Source organism: Bombina bombina, chromosome 4 (assembly GCF_027579735.1).
Source record: "Bombina bombina isolate aBomBom1 chromosome 4, aBomBom1.pri, whole genome shotgun sequence".
Taxonomy (NCBI): domain Eukaryota; kingdom Metazoa; phylum Chordata; class Amphibia; order Anura; family Bombinatoridae; genus Bombina; species Bombina bombina.
In genome coordinates, this window is record NC_069502.1 from 917755166 (window position 1) to 917774653 (window position 19488).

General features: G+C 38.2%; 1 protein-coding gene across 6 annotated transcripts in view; it reads left to right on the forward strand.

Moving 5' to 3' along the window:
* Window positions 1–19488, forward strand: part of LTBP1 (latent transforming growth factor beta binding protein 1) — a 596328-nt gene that overhangs the window by 407931 nt on the left and 168909 nt on the right. For all 6 annotated transcript variants that reach the window (XM_053711864.1, XM_053711861.1, XM_053711862.1 and 3 more), the window contains one exon: window positions 6002–6073. In XM_053711864.1, the coding sequence (XP_053567839.1) occupies window positions 6002–6073 (72 nt within the window). The remainder of the gene's footprint in view (window positions 1–6001; window positions 6074–19488) is intronic.

Below are 19488 nucleotides of genomic sequence, written 5' to 3' on the forward strand. Positions count from 1 at the left end.
CCAGTGCACCTTTGGGTAGTACTTGAACGAAAAACAGAAAAAGCTAAGCGTGCCCCATAGAAGTCTATGCGGAAAGGGAGTTAGCAAGGTCGTGATTTCTGACCTCTATATGTTAGTGTGCCTATATTTTTCGCTCACTCTGTCCAGGTCCTATTTGCCTGACTGATCAGTTCGCCCCTGGTATATAGCAAAACAAACAGCAGTTCTCATTTCTCTTTTTTCTTGCCTGCTGCGACTATTACCATTTATATCCAGTCATTGGTAGATCACATAACAGATTTTGAAATCATGCTTTGAATGTATACCACTCCAAGAAACCACAAGGCTATAATTTAGCAGATACTGTATAAATGTCCATTCAGCTTGGTATGTGTAAGCCTTAGCTATTATAATACTGTGCTTCCCATAATCTCAGATATGTTCTGAACCATTAGGAACACTTGTGCAACCACATAATCATCTACTACATAACAGGGGATTTAGAACCTGCTGTTTGAAAATATGAAAAATTGAGGAGGTGAGGAGTAAATGGTGGATACTGAGTCACTGTAAAAAATGTATCCATAGGATCTGACTCATCATGAATATTGGCAATGTGCACTGAGAGTGAATCATGTAAAAGATTAGCAGTCTGATGTGTAGAGTTTATTTGTTAATGACTCATTTCTAACACCATCAGGTCTGTGTTTTCCCAGCCCTTCTCATCTTCATTTATTTCTTGGTTAAACCATTAAAAGTATATGAAACCCCAAAAAATAATTTGTGATTTAAACAGAGCATACTATTTTAACCACCTGGATGCTAAGCTGATTTAAGTTTTTTTTTTATTTTTAAATTTTTTAAATATATATATTTTTTTACTTTTTTTTCTTCAGATCCCCAATACTCACACAGTTGGAAAGGATAGGCGATTACCTTTCCAATGGTGGGTCGTGGGGGTCTGTAGCTGCTTAGATGCCTGAGATACAGGCTTCTAAGCAGCATGCCCCCTTTCCCTATACTTGTTATTGTAATTTTTAAATAAAGTTGCGCAGTGATGTCATCACATCATTGCGCGTGACGTCACCGTGCAAAACGTGAAGCCCCGGTGATGCCTGTCACTATACAGGCCCGATCGCCGGGGTAGGAGTGGGTGGGAGCCCCCAGATATCCATCAAGGTGGGAGAGTGCTAGCGACGGCCCTGAGCCGTTGTTAGCACCTGAGTGAGAAACTCTGCGACGGCTCAGAGCCATCATTAGCACTCAAAGGGTTAAAGAAAAAAATTCTAATTTACTTATATTATAAAATTTGCTTTATTCATGTGATATTGTTTTGTTGAAGAGATACCTAGGTAGCTGTCTGGAGCACTACATGGCAGGAAATAGTGCTTTGAAAATGGATAACATTCTTGCAAAGCTATTGCCATATAGTGTTCCAGACACATGCACACCCCTAAGCTTACATCCCTTCTTTTCAACAAAAGGCACCAAGAGAACAAAGAAAATGTGGTGATAGTATCAAAATAAAAAGTTGTTTAAAATTGTATGCTCTGCCTGAATCATGAAAGAAAAAATGTGGGTTTCATGACCCTTTAACTAAATTGAAAAAGTACTACTAATCTTTTAATTATTTATTGAAATATAGGGTTGGAAAACATTTGTTATTTGTACTTGGGCAGACATTCGCTTCAGGCTAACACTTGGTTTGTTTTCAAGCAGGGAGTGGCATCTACTTAACAATAACATGCCAAGAAAAGGCTACAAGTCTCTGCTGGGTACATTTGCTTTGGAATCAGAATCTTTGGCATCAGAGCCCTTTAGTTATTATAGAAACGCTCACAGTTTGCCCGAAAAATCTATTTACACTGGTTTCAAATTAGGAACAGAGAAAATGACATATTTAAAGGACCAGTCAATACAATACATTTACATAATAAACAAATGCAAGATAAAAAGACAATGTAATATCACTTAGTCTGAACTTCAAATAAGTAGTAGATTTTTTTCTGACACATTTCAAAGTTATGTCTATTTCCACTCCCACTGCATCATGTGACAGCCATCAGCCAATCACAAATGCATATACGTATGTTCTGTGAATTTTCGCACATGCTCAGTAGGAGCTGGTGACTCAAATAGTGTAAATATAAAAAGACTGTGCACATTTTGTTAATGGAAGTAAATTGGAAAGTTGTTTAAAATTGTGTGCTGTATCTAAATCATGAAAGTTTACTTTTGACTTGAGTGTCCCTTTAAGTCTTAATTGTAAAACTAATAGCTTACTCTATACCGTCATTGTACTCCATCTAAAATAAAAGTTTGTATACAGTATATTAAGAGAAAACGAGAGAGGGTGCACCCTGGATACTTTTTATATTTCAGGAAGGATTCAGAAATCTTTCTATTTGGCAAACCTTAAAGAGACTGTAAAGTTATTTTTATAATCTTTGTTGCACCTAAAAGACGCTGTTTCAAATGTATTACAACTTGTTCTTGTGAACAGATGTTCCTCTATTGATTAAAAAAAAAGTGTTGTTTTTTAGCTTGGAGATCTTCATATCAGCCAGTGAGCAATCAGGCCCTAGGGTCCAATTGTACACATGGATTTAGTTTTGAAGTAAAAATAAAACTGTTTCGTGCAAAAATATGTTTACATAGTGCTGTTTGTTTGTGATAGAAATGTTTAAAGTTTACTGCCCCCTAAACTATTTAGACCACTGAAGTATAAATAGATAACTAAATAAGTAAATCAATAGTTAATTTATTAAATAAATAAGTAAGAATAAAAATGGAGCTAGAGCTAGTAGACTTGTCATCAGAAGCATGCCACTTCAATAAAGACCTTACTTGCAGATCCAAGGATGCTATTTGCAATCTTAAGATGAATCCTTGTCATGTGAGGTGCTTTGTGCCACTTGTTCATCATATTACGCTGTTTTCTTCGGGGGAGTATATCTCTATTATAAGAGTGGATGTCACACTCAGTGGAAGCTCTCTGTTCATGGAAGTTGATATAGGTATAACTGTGTCTGTTATTTCATGGTATGATTGGAGGTAACTTCATCTGCTCCACTGCTCAAACCTATCAACCTCAAATGGACACTAATGAACTTCTCCAACCCATTGCCTTATATAAAGCCACACCTCACGCTTGGCAAATGCAGCAAGACTTGGCAACTTGATGTTTAACAGGGAGAAGACAACCATTGTGTGGTAAGGATTCTATACTTACCATTGCTTAAAGTGTCTCACTCCAGTTTTTAAAGACCTATTGAGGGCAATAAAGTGTTGACAGGATCAGCTACAAATTAGGCCAGATGCAAAACCTTGTTTTTGTGTTGCCTGGACAGGGATGCAGAGGCATATATGTAATGTGTGATGATAGAAGCAAGTGCTCCAATGAAAAAAAACAAAAAGGCAATATCAGGGTCTGTGTCAGACTCCAGAATAACTCTGAATAACCAGGTTCTTATGACAGACTCAGAATTTCACGAATATAGACCCTAAAAGCATTTGCAAGTGCCCAAAATTATTGCCATTAATTAACCTTGGTAAAATAAAAAGTTAAGCCAATATATTCAAATGGTTACTGGAATAGCCCTGGAACCAGTGATCTATTAGTGCAGTGATGGCCAACTTTTGAACAAACGGGGGCTGCAGTTCAATATTTTAGTAGCCTTAAAGGGATCAGTGGCGTCACTAGGGTTGGTGTCACCCGGTGAGGTAAGTCATGGTGTCACCCCCCCCAGAAAGCAGACACACACAAAAACACAGGCAAACACACATACAAACACTCAGACACACTTAAAAACATACTCAGATGCACATACAAACACTCGGAAACACACTCAGACACGCACACAAAAACACACACACAAAAACACTGAGACACACAAAAACTCAGACACACACATACAAAATATGTAAACTGCACTGCATTAATTAGGAAGCTCATGCCTAGAGCTGCTCCCTGGCTCAGCAGAACATCAAATGAAAGATAAACAGAGCACTCTAAAATAAATCACTGAAGAAAAGGTTTAGGCGCGCAAACTATGAAAATTCTGCTCTCTGACTGACTCTGTTCCAAGTCTGTCAGTGCACAGCCCTGGGCCGCATGTCACTGAGCAGTGAGCACAGATAGGCAGGCAGGTTTAGGCTAGCAGCGCAACTTTGCAAGCCCCACGGCACACCCACAACATTCATAGTGAAACTGGGCAGGGGAGGAGCAAAGTACAAACAAGCAAAAGCAGCCGGGAAAACTATTTGTTGAAATTGCAGCACTGGCTCAAGGGGCAAAAAAATTGTGTGTCTACAACTTCCCCAGTCCCACTAATGTTCACAAATGCCAGCCTCTAATAAAATAATCTATGTATCTCAACATTGTATTTCTTTGAATTTCAATACAATTTAAACAAAAAACAAAAAAATTTTTTTTTTTGGTGTCACCCCCTGGAGGGTGTCACCCGGGTGCGGCCCGCACCCCCCTAGTGACGCCACTGAAAGGGATACTGAACCCATTTTTTTTCTTTCATAATTCAGATAGATCATGCAATTTTAAGCAACTTTCTAATTTACTCCTACTATAATTTTTCTTTGTTCGCTTGGTATCTTTATTGAAAAAGCAGGAATGTAAGAAACATAGAAACATAGATATTGACGGCAGATAAGAGCCATAGGCCCAGCAAGTCTGCCCCACCTTACCTAACAGTATAAACTTATCTAGTTCGTAGGATAGCCCTATGCTTGTCCCATGCATTTTTAAAGTCCCCCACAGTGTTTGTTGCTACTACCTCTTGAGGAAGTTTATTCCATAAATCAATCACTCTTTCTGTAAAGAAGTGCTTCCTCAAATTACTCCTGAATCTACTACCCTTTAGCTTGAGCTCATGACCCCTTGTTCTTGAATTTTCCATTTTATGTAAAATACCCACAGCCTCAGTTTTACTAAACCCTTTAATGTACTTGAAAGTTGCTATCATATCACCTCTTTCCCTTCTCTCCTCTAAGCTATACATATTTAGGTCATTGAGCCTATCCTGGTAAGTTTTATTTTTTAGACCATGTACCATTTTGGTAGCCCTCCTTTGCACAGCTTAGGAGCTGGCCCATCTTTGGTTCAGAAAATGTAGTTACCAATCACAAGCGCTATCCAGGGTGCTGAACAAAAAATGGGCAGGCTTCTATGCTTACATTCCTTCTTTTTCAAATAACGATACCAAGAGAACAAAGAAAAAAATGACAATAGGAGTAAATTAGAAAGTTGCTTAAAATTGCATGCTCTATCTGAATCATAAAAGAAAAAAAAATTTGGTTCAACACTAGTGATGCTGTAATGCAATGGAAACTAGACCTTAGTAATTAGTGAATCCTGGCTACTATATTATGTCTTGGTAAAACCTCAATCATAAACCTCTGTGTGACCTGCTTAGCAGCAAGACATTCTATAAGGAGATAGTACCAAGTGAAGTTATATGATAGAATGGTTGTATTACTCATTTGAAAGTCCTTCATGATTCAGATAGAGCATTCAATTTTAAACAAAAAATTCCAATGAACCTTTCAAATTGTGCACATTTTTTTATACGCACACTTTCCGAGGAACCAGCGTCTACTAAGCATGTAAAAGACATGCTTTGTCTTTTTTATTATTAAAGGGCAATTTTAAACAACATACTAATTTACTTCTATTATCTAATTTGCTTCATTCTTTAGATATCATTTGTTGAAGAAATAGCAATACAAAAAGGTGAACCAATCACACGAGGCATCTATGTGCAACCACCAATCAGCAGCTACTGAGCTTATCTAGATATGCTTTTAGGCAAAGGATATAAAGAGAATGAAGCAAATTAGACAATTGAAGTAAATTAGACAGTTGTTTAACATTGCATGATATTTCTAAATCATGAAAGAAAACATTTGGGTTTCATGCTCCTTTAATTTGTTGAGCATTCAGTTCTCCTGCCTTTATTGAGCCTAATCCTAAGAACAAACTGATTTTATTGTGTGTTGTATACTATAGGTCATCCTGGATATTCTCAGATGATGGAATGTCCTCAAGGTTACAAGAAGATCAATGCCACATTTTGTCAAGGTAAGATACAGAGTTGGAGGTATTTTTCCACTGTTTTTTCTCATGCAGCCATAAGAGGTCATATTTTTTTTTATTGACATTACAGAAAAACAAAACACCATTTAATATTATACAATTAATCCCTTCCCGCAGTTAGGACGTTCCATGCCGTCCTAACTGAGCTAAGCTTTAGCGCCGTTAGGACAACATGGAATTTCCTAGCTGTTTGGTTGTCCTGAAGCCATATCAGCTTCCTAAATGGGATATCGGGCTGAAGGGCGTGCCTAGCGTCATAGGCAATCCCCCCTGATCCGACCCCATCATTGAAATCATGTGATCGCATGAACAATCGCGGGATTTAAATTTTTACTTATTTGTTTACATCAGAACTTTGTTCCGATGTAGACAAATAAGTCCCGATAGGAAGGGATTAACACATTTTCAACACATAAATAAAACCTATAAATCTGATCATAATTCTTCTTCTGCTATTTAAACAAAGAACTACCACAAAACCCTGCTCTCTATCTTCATTTTATAAAATTATAATCTGCCACTCCCCATGAAATCTCTCTCTTTAATTATAGATTGAAACCATATTTTACGTATTTAGCAATGTGAGCTCACCTTCAGTCATAGTCATTGACTATATGCTTAGTTTGTTTACCCCATTAAAGAGACATAATACCTACATGCATATGCTAAATCACTTGAAAAGGGATGCAACAGAACTGTAAAAAGCAGGCAATAAAAAAATCACCTGAATATCTCTATGTAAAAAAAAGGTAAAAAATATATTTTACCTCAAAATTTCTTCAGATCAGCTATTGTATCTTGCATGTTGAAATAAACAAAAAAATCAGTCAGCTTCATCAGTGCTGATATCACAGTTTGCTTTACTGTGATTACATGAGATTTTACTTAAATCTTGTGAGATTTCATAGTTACAGTAACATGACTGTGCTGCACATGCCAGATGCACGCTCCCTTGCAAGTCCCGGGACTAGCATCAGGATTGGCTGTTTAAACTCCCTTTACAATGGGATGTGAATACTGAGGAAATTTCCTTTTTTACTTAGAGATGTTAAGGTAGGGTGACCATATTGCTGCTTTAAAAAGGGACACGTGAAAAATACATATGTCAGGGCAGTTTTGAGGGCTGTTTAAAGAAATGTTTTGTATAAGAACCCTGACATATGTATTTTTCATATGTGTCCCTTTTTAAAGCGGCAATATTGTCACCCTATGTTAAGGTAATATTTTCGACTCAGCTTTTTACAACTTTGCTGCATCACTTTCAAGTGCTTCACCATTTGAGTATCATGCCACTTTAAACCTGGCCTGTTGGCTTTTTTTTAGGACAGGATGTGAAAACACTGTCATGTTATTGCATGATTATTTTTATTAGAAACTTTTAAAACCTTGCAGACTGGCTGCCAGTAACACATATGGTGGTGGGCAGTGGGAGTGGGGAGGGTAAGAGAGCTGTTGGGGGAATTAGGGAGGTGGGAGGGTGAGGATAGACCCCTACACTACAGAAATACATAAATAAATTTAAAAAGCCCTAAACTTCATATTAGGAGGGATCAGGTAGGATACAGGTAGATCAGGTACAAACTAAGTCGTTAATACTTTCATTGCAGGGAATTACAGTGTGGTAAGACTATGTGGTCTTCTAATTTCCAAAAACTAATTGCAAAGCCATGCATCTCTGCTATTTCTAAAGAAAGGGTACCCCAGAGAAGCTTTTACAACCATTTGTCTTATGACTGCAGTAGTTGTGTGTAAATAATTTCAGTGAAATACCCAAAGATTTGTTTGTTTGTTTTTTTGTTTTTTTATATGATAGTATTTGGAGGCAAATAGTGGTATCAAATATACCAAAATGGGCCTAGATAAATAACTCTGGTAGTCTACTTACAGTATATATAGTTTTAAAAGAAAACAAATATATATAGTTTTGATGAGTAAATAAAAAAGTCTCTATTTTTGTTTAAACGGAGTGATAGCAAAAATGCTAAAAATTCTCCGCTACTTTGGGCAAGTAGCAAAGGGGTTAAATTAGCCAAAAGCCCTATTATGAAAAGTGTTTTGATTGAACTAATTGCTATGTACTGACTTGCCAGTGCTTATATAATCAAATTAAGGGTAAGTGCAGAGTCCTGGAATGAATTAAAGTTGTGATTTCAAAGCCCTTTAATATAAATAAAATTTCTGATATTGTAAATGTTATAGAGAAAAGATAAAAAAGATAAAATTGAACCTTTTGTTGTTGTTTTTTTGTTGTTGAGATATTGAAGTATATAGGTAATACTGAATTAAAGAGGAAGTTATACTTGGGAAAGAGATATAGATTTGGGTAATTAAGTTTAAAGGAATAGTGAAGTCAAAATTAAACTTACGTGGATTGGATAGAGCACAACATTTTTAACAACTTTCCAATTTACTAAAGTTATCAATGTTTCTTAGTTCTCTTGATATCCTTTGTTAAAGAGTAATCATAGGTACAATGTCCCTTTAATTGCACAAGTCACCAAATAGTATCACTACACACTATTAAAAAGGATCAAATCAATGAACAAACAGGCTCTTCAAACCCTTGAAATCTTTATTTTATTTATGCTTAGTCCTGAGTGTTTTACAAAATTTAGATATTAATGATGAAGATAACAATTTAGTGCTGTTTTTGGGAGATAATCCTTTCAAGCTTGAGGGGTATTAATAGCGGAAGCATTTTAGGATTGCGATCACTGGAAAATCTGGCATATTGTGAGTGTTGATGCTGTTCTTTTGGCATGGCTACCTACATTTTTGTTCCCTTCCCACCTTGTACACATAGTTTTCAAGTACAAAATATCCCAGGTATTTGGTTGTCTTCCCTGGAATTAACAAATATTTCAATTCTAATACACACTCAGCCAATATGGTATTAGTAAAATGACTATTCTGGTTGAAAATATGATTAATATATTACCCAAAAGGATAACATATTTTCCTTTACTTTAGGCAGCTTAGTTGATTTATATTAGTTGAGGTATAAACAATTGTATGCTTGCTCTCTAGGTAGAATGTTCAATCCTATTTCATATAAATCTATTTACCCTGTTGAAATATATGTTGTACCATTCCCAATTGCTAAGATATTTGGAATCTTTTTATGCAGTTATATTAAAGGGGCATACAGCTTAAAATGAAATTCCCCATAAAGCACAGGATGTATTATCTTTTGCGTGACCTTGCTCAAACAATAACGCACAATCTGGTATTATAAGTTCAATACTATAACCAAAGCTTCTTTACAAGGCTGAAACTTTTTTAGGGCGTCCCATACTTTTTCTGATCAGTCTGAAGAATGTGCACGCCTCATTTTTCTTAATGGGATACTCCTTTCCCCAATATTTTTTTCAGAATTGAATTATGTTAGTTTGTTGCTATATAGGCACCCTATAACCCAATTTATCCCAATGATTATCTGTATATATTGAGCTAGATTAAAAGTGAAGCGCAAAACATCGCTTCTGCAAAAGCGCTATTTGCGCTCCACTTAGTTGCGTGCGCTGTTATTATAAGTTAGGTGCACGCAAGCTTTGCGCTCACAAGAGCGTGGTTCCATACGCTCCAATGGGAGCCTCATTCTCATGCCGTGAGACCTAGTGCAGCAAATGGGGTAAGTCTCGCAGCAATGGGCAGCAGATTGTAAATATATATGTATATGAATATATGCATATATATTTATGCGTTAATATATGTACTGTATATACAAATATTAACACATAAATATATATGTATATAAGCATATGCATATATATTTACAGGGAACACACACTGCTTTTTGCAGTTTTTTTTTAATTAAAATAAAATAAAAGAATATTCTTTATTTTGGGGGCAATTGTGGGTTATTTTGAAAATTAATTAGAGTCTGACCTCTGGTTAATTTTCTGAGCACTAATCGCTTCCGCAAGCTTGCGGTAGCAATAATCCTCCACTTGTAATAGCTGGTTATTTATCATGCGCCCGTAAACGGGGTGAATTTGCCTGTTTACAGGTGCGTGATAAATTAGTACTCCACTTGTTTATGGGCGCACAATAAATTAGCGCTCCATTTGTAATCTAGCCCATAATGCGATCTGGAGATGACACTCAAAATAGTGTGTCACTTTGTCTCATTGTGTGACTTGACTAGATATTCAAAGGAGGGCTACTAGAATGATACCAGGAAGTAAAGCTTACAAGAAGATACTTTGTATAGCATAAAGGAGAAAAGATAGGTGATACAGATGCATTGAATTACCAGCAGCACCACTCCCTTAAATTGTAGCTGGGCAGCTCTATCTGCTGCGGATCACCAGGAAATCACCTGGTGTCCTGGGAGGCCAATCCAGCCTTGGAACTACATTACAAGCTCCACTACTTGAGCATCATTGGCTTAACACACCATTGGCTTCCTGAATATTCTACATGAATTTCACGGCATACCCCCATAGAAGTCTATTTTGCGATGGATTTAGTGCACTTGCACTTTAGCGTGCTCTAGACTATCTCTTGTGCAATAAAAACTAACTTGTAATATGATCTCAAAAATCAATCCACTATTTATTGTTCTTGAGAGATGTTAATGCACAATAATGCTAATATGTTTGTGCTCCACTTGTAATCTAGCCCAAAATATTTCATTATTCTTAGTAAAAAAAAGCATATGTGCAATGTGTTATTATTTATTTTGTAAGCTTTTACCTAACACTAGAATATGCCACATAATATTCACATGCACAAGCTCATTTGTATTTGATTCTAGTTGGACACAATTCTAAATATATAGACCTTGCTGAGCTGAAGCTGAAAGCGCTATCTTATTCTTACTTCTAAAAAGTGTAGAATTTTACTAATACTGTATATATATATATATATATATATATATATATATATATATATATACACACACACATATATACATATTTTGACATGTATGTATGTATGTATGTATTTGCCTGCCTTCTATCTTGAGCCTTTATAACTTGTGTGCTGCAATATTTTTTTTTTTATAATTTTATTAGACAATGTTATTATTATTATTATTATTATTATCGGTTATTTGTAGAGCGCCAACAGATTCCGCAGCGCTCTTATGAGTGTAACTGTACTTTGTAATGTATTTTTGATGTGTTTTGTGCAACTTTTATGTTTCGCGAAACAATTAACCAGAGCTCTGAAGTTGCGGTAATGATTCTAACGTAAATCGCGATTGCAATCACGTTAACTTTCAACTCTTAATACGAGCGGTTAGTTTGATGAGCACAAACACCCGCAATAAACCCCTTATCGCTCAGACGCAAATGTTTGAACTCCACTCGTAATCTGGCCCACAATTTTAAAAAGTTCTGACTTCTATTATCAAATTTTCTTCATTTTCTTGTTATTCTTTGTTGAAAAACAGGAAAGTAACCTCAGGATAGTGCACATGTCTGCAGCACTATATAGCAGTAGTTTTGCAACAGTGTTATACATTAGCAAGAACACTAGAGGGCAGCACTATTTCCTGTCATGTAGTGCTGCAGACATGGGCATGCTACCTATCTAGATCTCTCTTCAACATAGTATAACATGAGAACAAAGACAATTTCATAATAGAAGTAAATTGGAAACTCATTTTATCTCTTTATCTGAATCATGAAATACATTTTTTGGGTTTCATGACCCTTTAAGTATTTGCAACACTCTGCACATTGTGCTAACAAATGATTAAAAACCCATTCTCAGTATCTAATCTCCCTTTCAGCTATTTAGTGCTAGTTGTAAATAAGTTTGTGTGTTTTTCTAAGCAATCACTGTGCACTATGTAGCTAGTTCAAGCAATTTACAGCATTTTATTGTAAAAGAATCAGACTTCCAGTCTCGCTAGGGGGCATAGGTCAAGTGCACTTTTTGTTTACAGCAAACATAAGAAAATAAATAATAATTGTATACTGTAATGGTGTTTCATTTTCAATGATTCAATTAATTTAAGGACAATTTAGTTTTACTTTCTCCAACATAGGTGTGTCCGGTCCACGGCGTCATCCTTACTTGTGGGATATTCTCTTCCCCAACAGGAAATGGCAAAGAGCCCAGCAAAGCTGGTCACATGATCCCTCCTAGGCTCCGCCTACCCCAGTCATTCTCTTTCCCGTTGTACAGGCAACATCTCCACGGAGATGGCTTAGAGTTTTTTAGTGTTTAACTGTAGTTTTTATTATTCAATCAAGAGTTTGTTATTTTAAAATAGTGCTGGTATGTACTATTTACTCAGAAACAGAAAAGAGATGAAGATTTCTGTTTGTATGAGGAAAATGATTTTAGCAACCGTTACTAAAATCCATGGCTGTTCCACACAGGACTGTTGAGAGGAATTAACTTCAGTTGGGGGAACAGTGAGCAGTCTCTTGCTGCTTGAGGTATGACACATTCTAACAAGACGATGTAATGCTGGAAGCTGTCATTTTCCCTATGGGATCCGGTAAGCCATGTTTATTAAGATTGTAAATAAGGGCTTCACAAGGGCTTATTAAGACTGTAGACTTTTTCTGGGCTAAATCGATTCATTATTAACACATATTTAGCCTTGAGGAATCATTTAATCTGGGTATTTTGATAAGTTTATATCGGCAGGCACTTTTTTAGACACCTTTCTCTTTAGGGGCTTTCACAAATCATAGGCAGAGCCTCATTTTCGCGCCGGTGTTGCGCACTTGTTTTTGAGAGGCATGACATGCAGTCGCATGTGTGAGGAGCTCTGATACATAGAAAAGACTTTCTGAAGGCGTCATTTGGTATCGTATTCCCCTTTGGGCTTGGTTGGGTCTCAGCAAAGCAGACACCAGGGACTGTAAAGGGGTTAAAGTTAAAAACGGCTCCGGTTCCGTTATTTTAAGGGTTAAAGCTTCCAAATTTGGGGTGCAATACCTTTAAGGCTTTAAGACACTGTGGTGAAATTTTGGTGAATTTTGAGCAATTCCTTCATATTTTTTCGCAATTGCAGTAATAAAGTGTGTTCAGTTTAAAATTTAAAGTGACAGTAACGGTTTTATTTTAAAACGTTTTTTGTACTTTGTTATCAAGTTTATGCCTGTTTAACATGTCTGAACTACCAGATAGACTGTGTTCTGAATGTGGGGAAGCCAGAGTTCCTTCTCATTTAAATAAATGTGATTTATGTGACAATGACAATGATGCCCAAGATGATTCCTCAAGTGAGGGGAGTAAGCATGGTACTGCATCATTCCCTCCTTCGTCTACACGAGTCTTGCCCACTCAGGAGGCCCCTAGTACATCTAGCGCGCCAATACTCCTTACTATGCAACAATTAACGGCTGTAATGGATAATTCTGTCAAAAACATTTTAGCCAAAATGCACACTTATCAGCGTAAGCGCGACTGCTCTGTTTTAGATACTGAAGAGCATGACGACACTGATAATAATGGTTCTGAAGGGCCCCTAAACCAGTCTGATGGGGCCAGGGAGGTTTTGTCTGAGGGAGAAATTACTGATTCAGGGAACATTTCTCAACAAGCTGAACCTGATGTGATTACGTTTAAATTTAAGTTGGAACATCTCCGCATTCTGCTTAAGGAGGTATTATCCACTCTGGATGATTGTGACAAGTTGGTCATCCCAGAGAAACTATGTAAAATGGACAAGTTCCTAGAGGTCCCGGGGCTCCCAGAAGCTTTTCCTATACCCAAGCGGGTGGCGGACATTGTAAATAAAGAATGGGAAAGGCCCGGTATTCCTTTCGTCCCTCCCCCCATATTTAAAAAATTGTTTCCTATGGTCGACCCCAGAAAGGACTTATGGCAGACAGTCCCCAAGGTCGAGGGAGCGGTTTCCACTTTAAACAAACGCACCACTATACCCATAGAAGATAGTTGTGCTTTCAAAGATCCTATGGATAAAAAATTAGAAGGTTTACTTAAAAAGATGTTTGTTCAGCAGGGTTACCTTCTACAACCAATTTCATGCATTGTCCCTGTCACTACAGCCGCGTGTTTCTGGTTCGATGAGCTGGTAAAGGCGGTCGATAGCGATTCTCCTCCTTATGAGGAGATTATGGACAGAATCAATGCTCTCAAATTGGCTAATTCTTTCACCCTAGACGCCACTTTGCAATTGGCTAGGTTAGCGGCTAAGAATTCTGGGTTTGCTATTGTGGCGCGCAGAGCGCTTTGGTTGAAATCTTGGTCAGCTGATGCGTCTTCCAAGAACAAGCTACTTAACATTCCTTTCAAGGGGAAAACGCTGTTTGGCCCTGACTTGAAAGAGATTATCTCTGATATCACTGGGGGTAAGGGCCATGCCCTTCCTCAGGATCGGCCTTTCAAGGCCAAAAATAAACCTAATTTTCGTCCCTTTCGTAGAAACGGACCAGCCCAAAGTGCTACGTCCTCTAAGCAAGAGGGTAATACTTCTCAAGCCAAGCCAGCTTGGAGACCAATGCAAGGCTGGAACAAGGGAAAGCAGGCCAAGAAACCTGCCACTGCTACCAAGACAGCATGAAATGTTGGCCCCCGATCCGGGACCGGATCTGGTGGGGGGCAGACTCTCTCTCTTCGCTCGGGCTTGGGCAAGAGATGTTCTGGATCCTTGGGCGCTAGAAATAGTCTCCCAAGGTTATCTTCTGGAATTCAAGGGGCTTCCCCCAAGGGGGAGGTTCCACAGGTCTCAGTTGTCTTCAGACCACATAAAAAGACAGGCATTCTTACGTTGTGTAGAAGACCTGTTAAAAATGGGAGTGATTCATCCTGTTCCATTAGGAGAACAAGGGATGGGGTTCTACTCCAATCTGTTCATAGTTCCCAAAAAAGAGGGAACGTTCAGACCAATCTTAGATCTCAAGATCTTAAACAAGTTTCTCAAGGTTCCATCGTTCAAAATGGAAACCATTCGAACAATTCTTCCTTCCATCCAGGAAGGTCAATTCATGACCACGGTGGATTTAAAGGATGCGTATCTACATATTCCTATCCACAAGGAACATCATCGGTTCCTAAGGTTCGCATTCCTGGACAAGCATTACCAGTTCGTGGCGCTTCCTTTCGGATTAGCCACTGCTCCAAGGATTTTCACAAAGGTACTAGGGTCCCTTCTAGCTGTGCTAAGACCAAGGGGCATTGCTGTAGTACCTTACTTGGACGACATTCTGATTCAAGCGTCGTCCCTTCCTCAAGCAAAGGCTCACACGGACATTGTCCTGGCCTTTCTCAGATCTCACGGATGGAAAGTGAACGTGGAAAAGAGTTCTCTATCTCCGTCAACAAGGGTTCCCTTCTTGGGGACAATAATAGACTCCTTAGAAATGAGGATTTTTCTGACAGAGGCCAGAAAAACAAAACTTCTAGACTCTTGTCGGATACTTCATTCCGTTCCTCTTCCTTCCATAGCGCAGTGCATGGAAGTGATAGGTTTGATGGTAGCGGCAATGGACATAGTTCCTTTTGCGCGCATTCATCTAAGACCATTACAACTGTGCATGCTCAGTCAGTGGAATGGGGACTATACAAACTTGTCTCCGAGGATACAAGTAAATCAGAGGACCAGAGACTCACTCCGTTGGTGGCTGTCCCTGGACAACCTGTCACAAGGGATGACCTTCCGCAGACCAGAGTGGGTCATTGTCACGACCGACGCCAGTCTGATGGGCTGGGGCGCGGTCTGGGGATCCCTGAAAGCTCAGGGTCTTTGGTCTCGGGAAGAATCTCTTCTACCGATAAATATTCTTGAACTGAGAGCGATATTCAATGCTCTCAAGGCTTGGCCTCAGCTAGCGAGGGCCAAGTTCATACGGTTTCAATCAGACAACATGACAACTGTTGCGTACATCAACCATCAGGGGGGAACAAGGAGTTCCCTGGCGATGGAAGAAGTGACCAAAATCATTCTATGGGCGGAGTCTCACTCCTGCCACCTGTCTGCTATCCACATCCCAGGAGTGGAAAATTGGGAAGCGGATTTTCTGAGTCGTCAGACATTGCATCCGGGGGAGTGGGAACTCCATCCGGAAATCTTTGCCCAAGTCACTCAACTGTGGGGCATTCCAGACATGGATCTGATGGCCTCTCGTCAGAACTTCAAAGTTCCTTGCTACGGGTCCAGATCCAGGGATCCCAAGGCGGCTCTAGTGGATGCACTAGTAGCACCTTGGACCTTCAAACTAGCTTATGTATTCCCGCCGTTTCCTCTCATCCCCAGGCTGGTAGCCAGGATCAATCAGGAAAGGGCGTCGGTGATCTTGATAGCTCCTGCGTGGCCACGCAGGACTTGGTATGCAGATCTGGTGAATATGTCATCGGCTCCACCATGGAAGCTACCTTTGAGACGAGACCTTCTTGTTCAAGGTCCGTTCGAACATCCGAATCTGGTCTCACTCCAGCTGACTGCTTGGAGATTGAACGCTTGATCTTATCGAAGCGAGGGTTCTCAGATTCTGTTATCGATACTCTTGTTCAGGCCAGAAAGCCTGTAACTAGAAAGATTTACCACAAAATTTGGAAAAAATATATCTGTTGGTGTGAATCTAAAGGATTCCCTTGGGACAAGGTTAAGATTCCTAAGATTCTATCCTTCCTTCAAGAAGGATTGGAAAAAGGATTATCTGCAAGTTCCCTGAAGGGACAGATTTCTGCCTTGTCTGTGTTACTTCACAAAAAGCTGGCAGCTGTGCCAGATGTTCAAGCCTTTGTTCAGGCTCTGGTTAGAATCAAGCCTGTTTACAAACCTTTGACTCCTCCTTGGAGTCTCAACTTAGTTCTTTCAGTTCTTCAGGGGGTTCCGTTTGAACCCTTACATTCCGTTGATATTAAGTTATTATCTTGGAAAGTTTTGTTTTTGGTTGCAATTTCTTCTGCTAGAAGAGTTTCAGAATTATCTGCTCTGCAGTGTTCTCCTCCTTATCTGGTGTTCCATGCAGATAAGGTGGTTTTACGTACTAAACCTGGTTTTCTTCCAAAAGTTGTTTCTAACAAAAACATTAACCAGGAGATTATCGTACCTTCTCTGTGTCCGAAACCAGTTGCGAAGAAGGAACGTTTGTTGCACAATTTGGATGTTGTTCGCGCTCTAAAATTCTATTTAGATGCTACAAAGGATTTTAGACAAACATCTTCCTTGTTTGTTGTTTATTCCGGTAAAAGGAGAGGTCAAAAAGCAACTTCTACCTCTCTCTCTTTTTGGATTAAAAGCATCATCAGATTGGCTTACGAGACTGCCGGACGGCAGCCTCCCGAAAGAATCACAGCTCATTCCACTAGGGCTGTGGCTTCCACATGGGCCTTCAAGAACAAGGCTTCTGTTGATCAGATATGTAGGGCAGCGACTTGGTCTTCACTGCACACTTTTACCAAATTTTACAAATTTGATACTTTTGCTTCTTCTGAGGCTATTTTTGGGAGAAAGGTTTTGCAAGCCGTGGTGCCTTCCATCTAGGTGACCTGATTTGCTCCCTCCCATCATCCGTGTCCTAAAGCTTTGGTATTGGTTCCCACAAGTAAGGATGACGCCGTGGACCGGACACACCTATGTTGGAGAAAACAGAATTTATGTTTACCTGATAAATTACTTTCTCCAACGGTGTGTCCGGTCCACGGCCCGCCCTGGTTTTTTAATCAGGTCTGATAATTTATTTTCTTTAACTACAGTCACCACGGTTTCATATGGTTTCTCCTATGCAAATATTCCTCCTTAACGTCGGTCGAATGACTGGGGTAGGCGGAGCCTAGGAGGGATCATGTGACCAGCTTTGCTGGGCTCTTTGCCATTTCCTGTTGGGGAAGAGAATATCCCACAAGTAAGGATGACGCCGTGGACCGGACACACCGTTGGAGAAAGTAATTTATCAGGTAAACATAAATTCTGTTTTTAAAGGGACATTAAACCCAATTTTTTTCTTTTATAACTGAGAGCACACAATTTAAACAATTTTCCAATTGGCTTCTTTTATCTAATTTGCTTAATTCTCTTGTTATATTTTGTTAAAAAGCATACCCAGGTAAGCTTGGGAACTGGGAGCTAACTGCTGATTGGTGGCTGCACATATGTGCCTCTTGTTATTGGCATACCGAAATGTTAATGGGATAGTATAGTCAAAATTAAACTTTCACGATTCAGATAGAGCATGCAATTTTAAGCAACTTTCTAATTTACTCCTATTATCATTTTTTCTTTGTTCTCTTGATATCTTTATTTGAATGTAAGCTTAGGAGCTGGCCCGTTTTTGGTTAAACACCTGGGTAGCGCTTGTTGATTGGTGGCAACATTTAGACACCAACCAAGGTGCTGAACCAAAATTGGGCCGGCTCCTATGCTTACATTCTTGCTTTTTCAAATAAAGATACCAAGAGAATGAAGAAAAATTGATATTAGGAGTAAATTAGAAAGTTGCTTAAAATTGCATGCTCTATCTGAATCATGAAAGTTTAATTTTGACTAGACTAAACCTTTAAACTAGCTAGTGCATTCCTGCTCCTTCAATAAAGGATACAAGCAGAATGAACCAAAATTTATAATAAAAATAAATTGGAAAGTTGTTTACAAATGTATGCTCTGTCTGAATCATAAATGAAAAATTTTGGATTTCACGTCCCTTTAATGTCCTTTTAAATCTCTTTGCCGTCATAAGGATCGGTTGTGCCTTCAGCTAAAGCTTAGAATCATCCGTCACGTTTGTTTATATGGAATAATGCTGATATACTTGTCCCCATTGTACATTAGTAATTACATTATCATTTCAAGAAATGATTTATTATATGTACTTTAAAGAAACAAACACTCAGCATAATACCATGACTGGTGATTTATTGTAATTTTAGTTTATAATAAAAAATAAATAAATAATTATTTCTCCAATGCACAGAATGCATTCTTTATAGCAACTTCTGTTGGATAATTCTGTTTTATTATCCATAATATGCTGATTTGTATTTACATTACTTTTTTTATGAGCACTACTCGTCTTTTGGATGTTTTACACTTTACAATACAGAATTAATGATTTATAGAAGACTATTTCTTAGAAACAGTAAGATTTATCCTTTATAGCCAAATGTATCATGTTTAACACTACTGATTAAGCATTATACAAATTGATTTTGCACTTATTTATTTATTTATTTATTTATTTGTCTTTTTATTCTATTTTCATTATGATCTTTATTTTCAGCTAATTAGATATGTTATGTAAATACTTTCTCATATAGGACCATATTACAAGTGGAGCGCTAAAAATCGCTTGCGTGCAAGTGATATTAGCGCTCCACTAAGTAATACCAGCGAACGCTAATGTAAGTGCAGTGATGGAAGCAAATATATATGTATATGATTATATACATATATATTTATGTGTTAATTTGTATAAATACACATATTAGCACATAAATATATATGTATATAAGTCTATATATTTATTTAT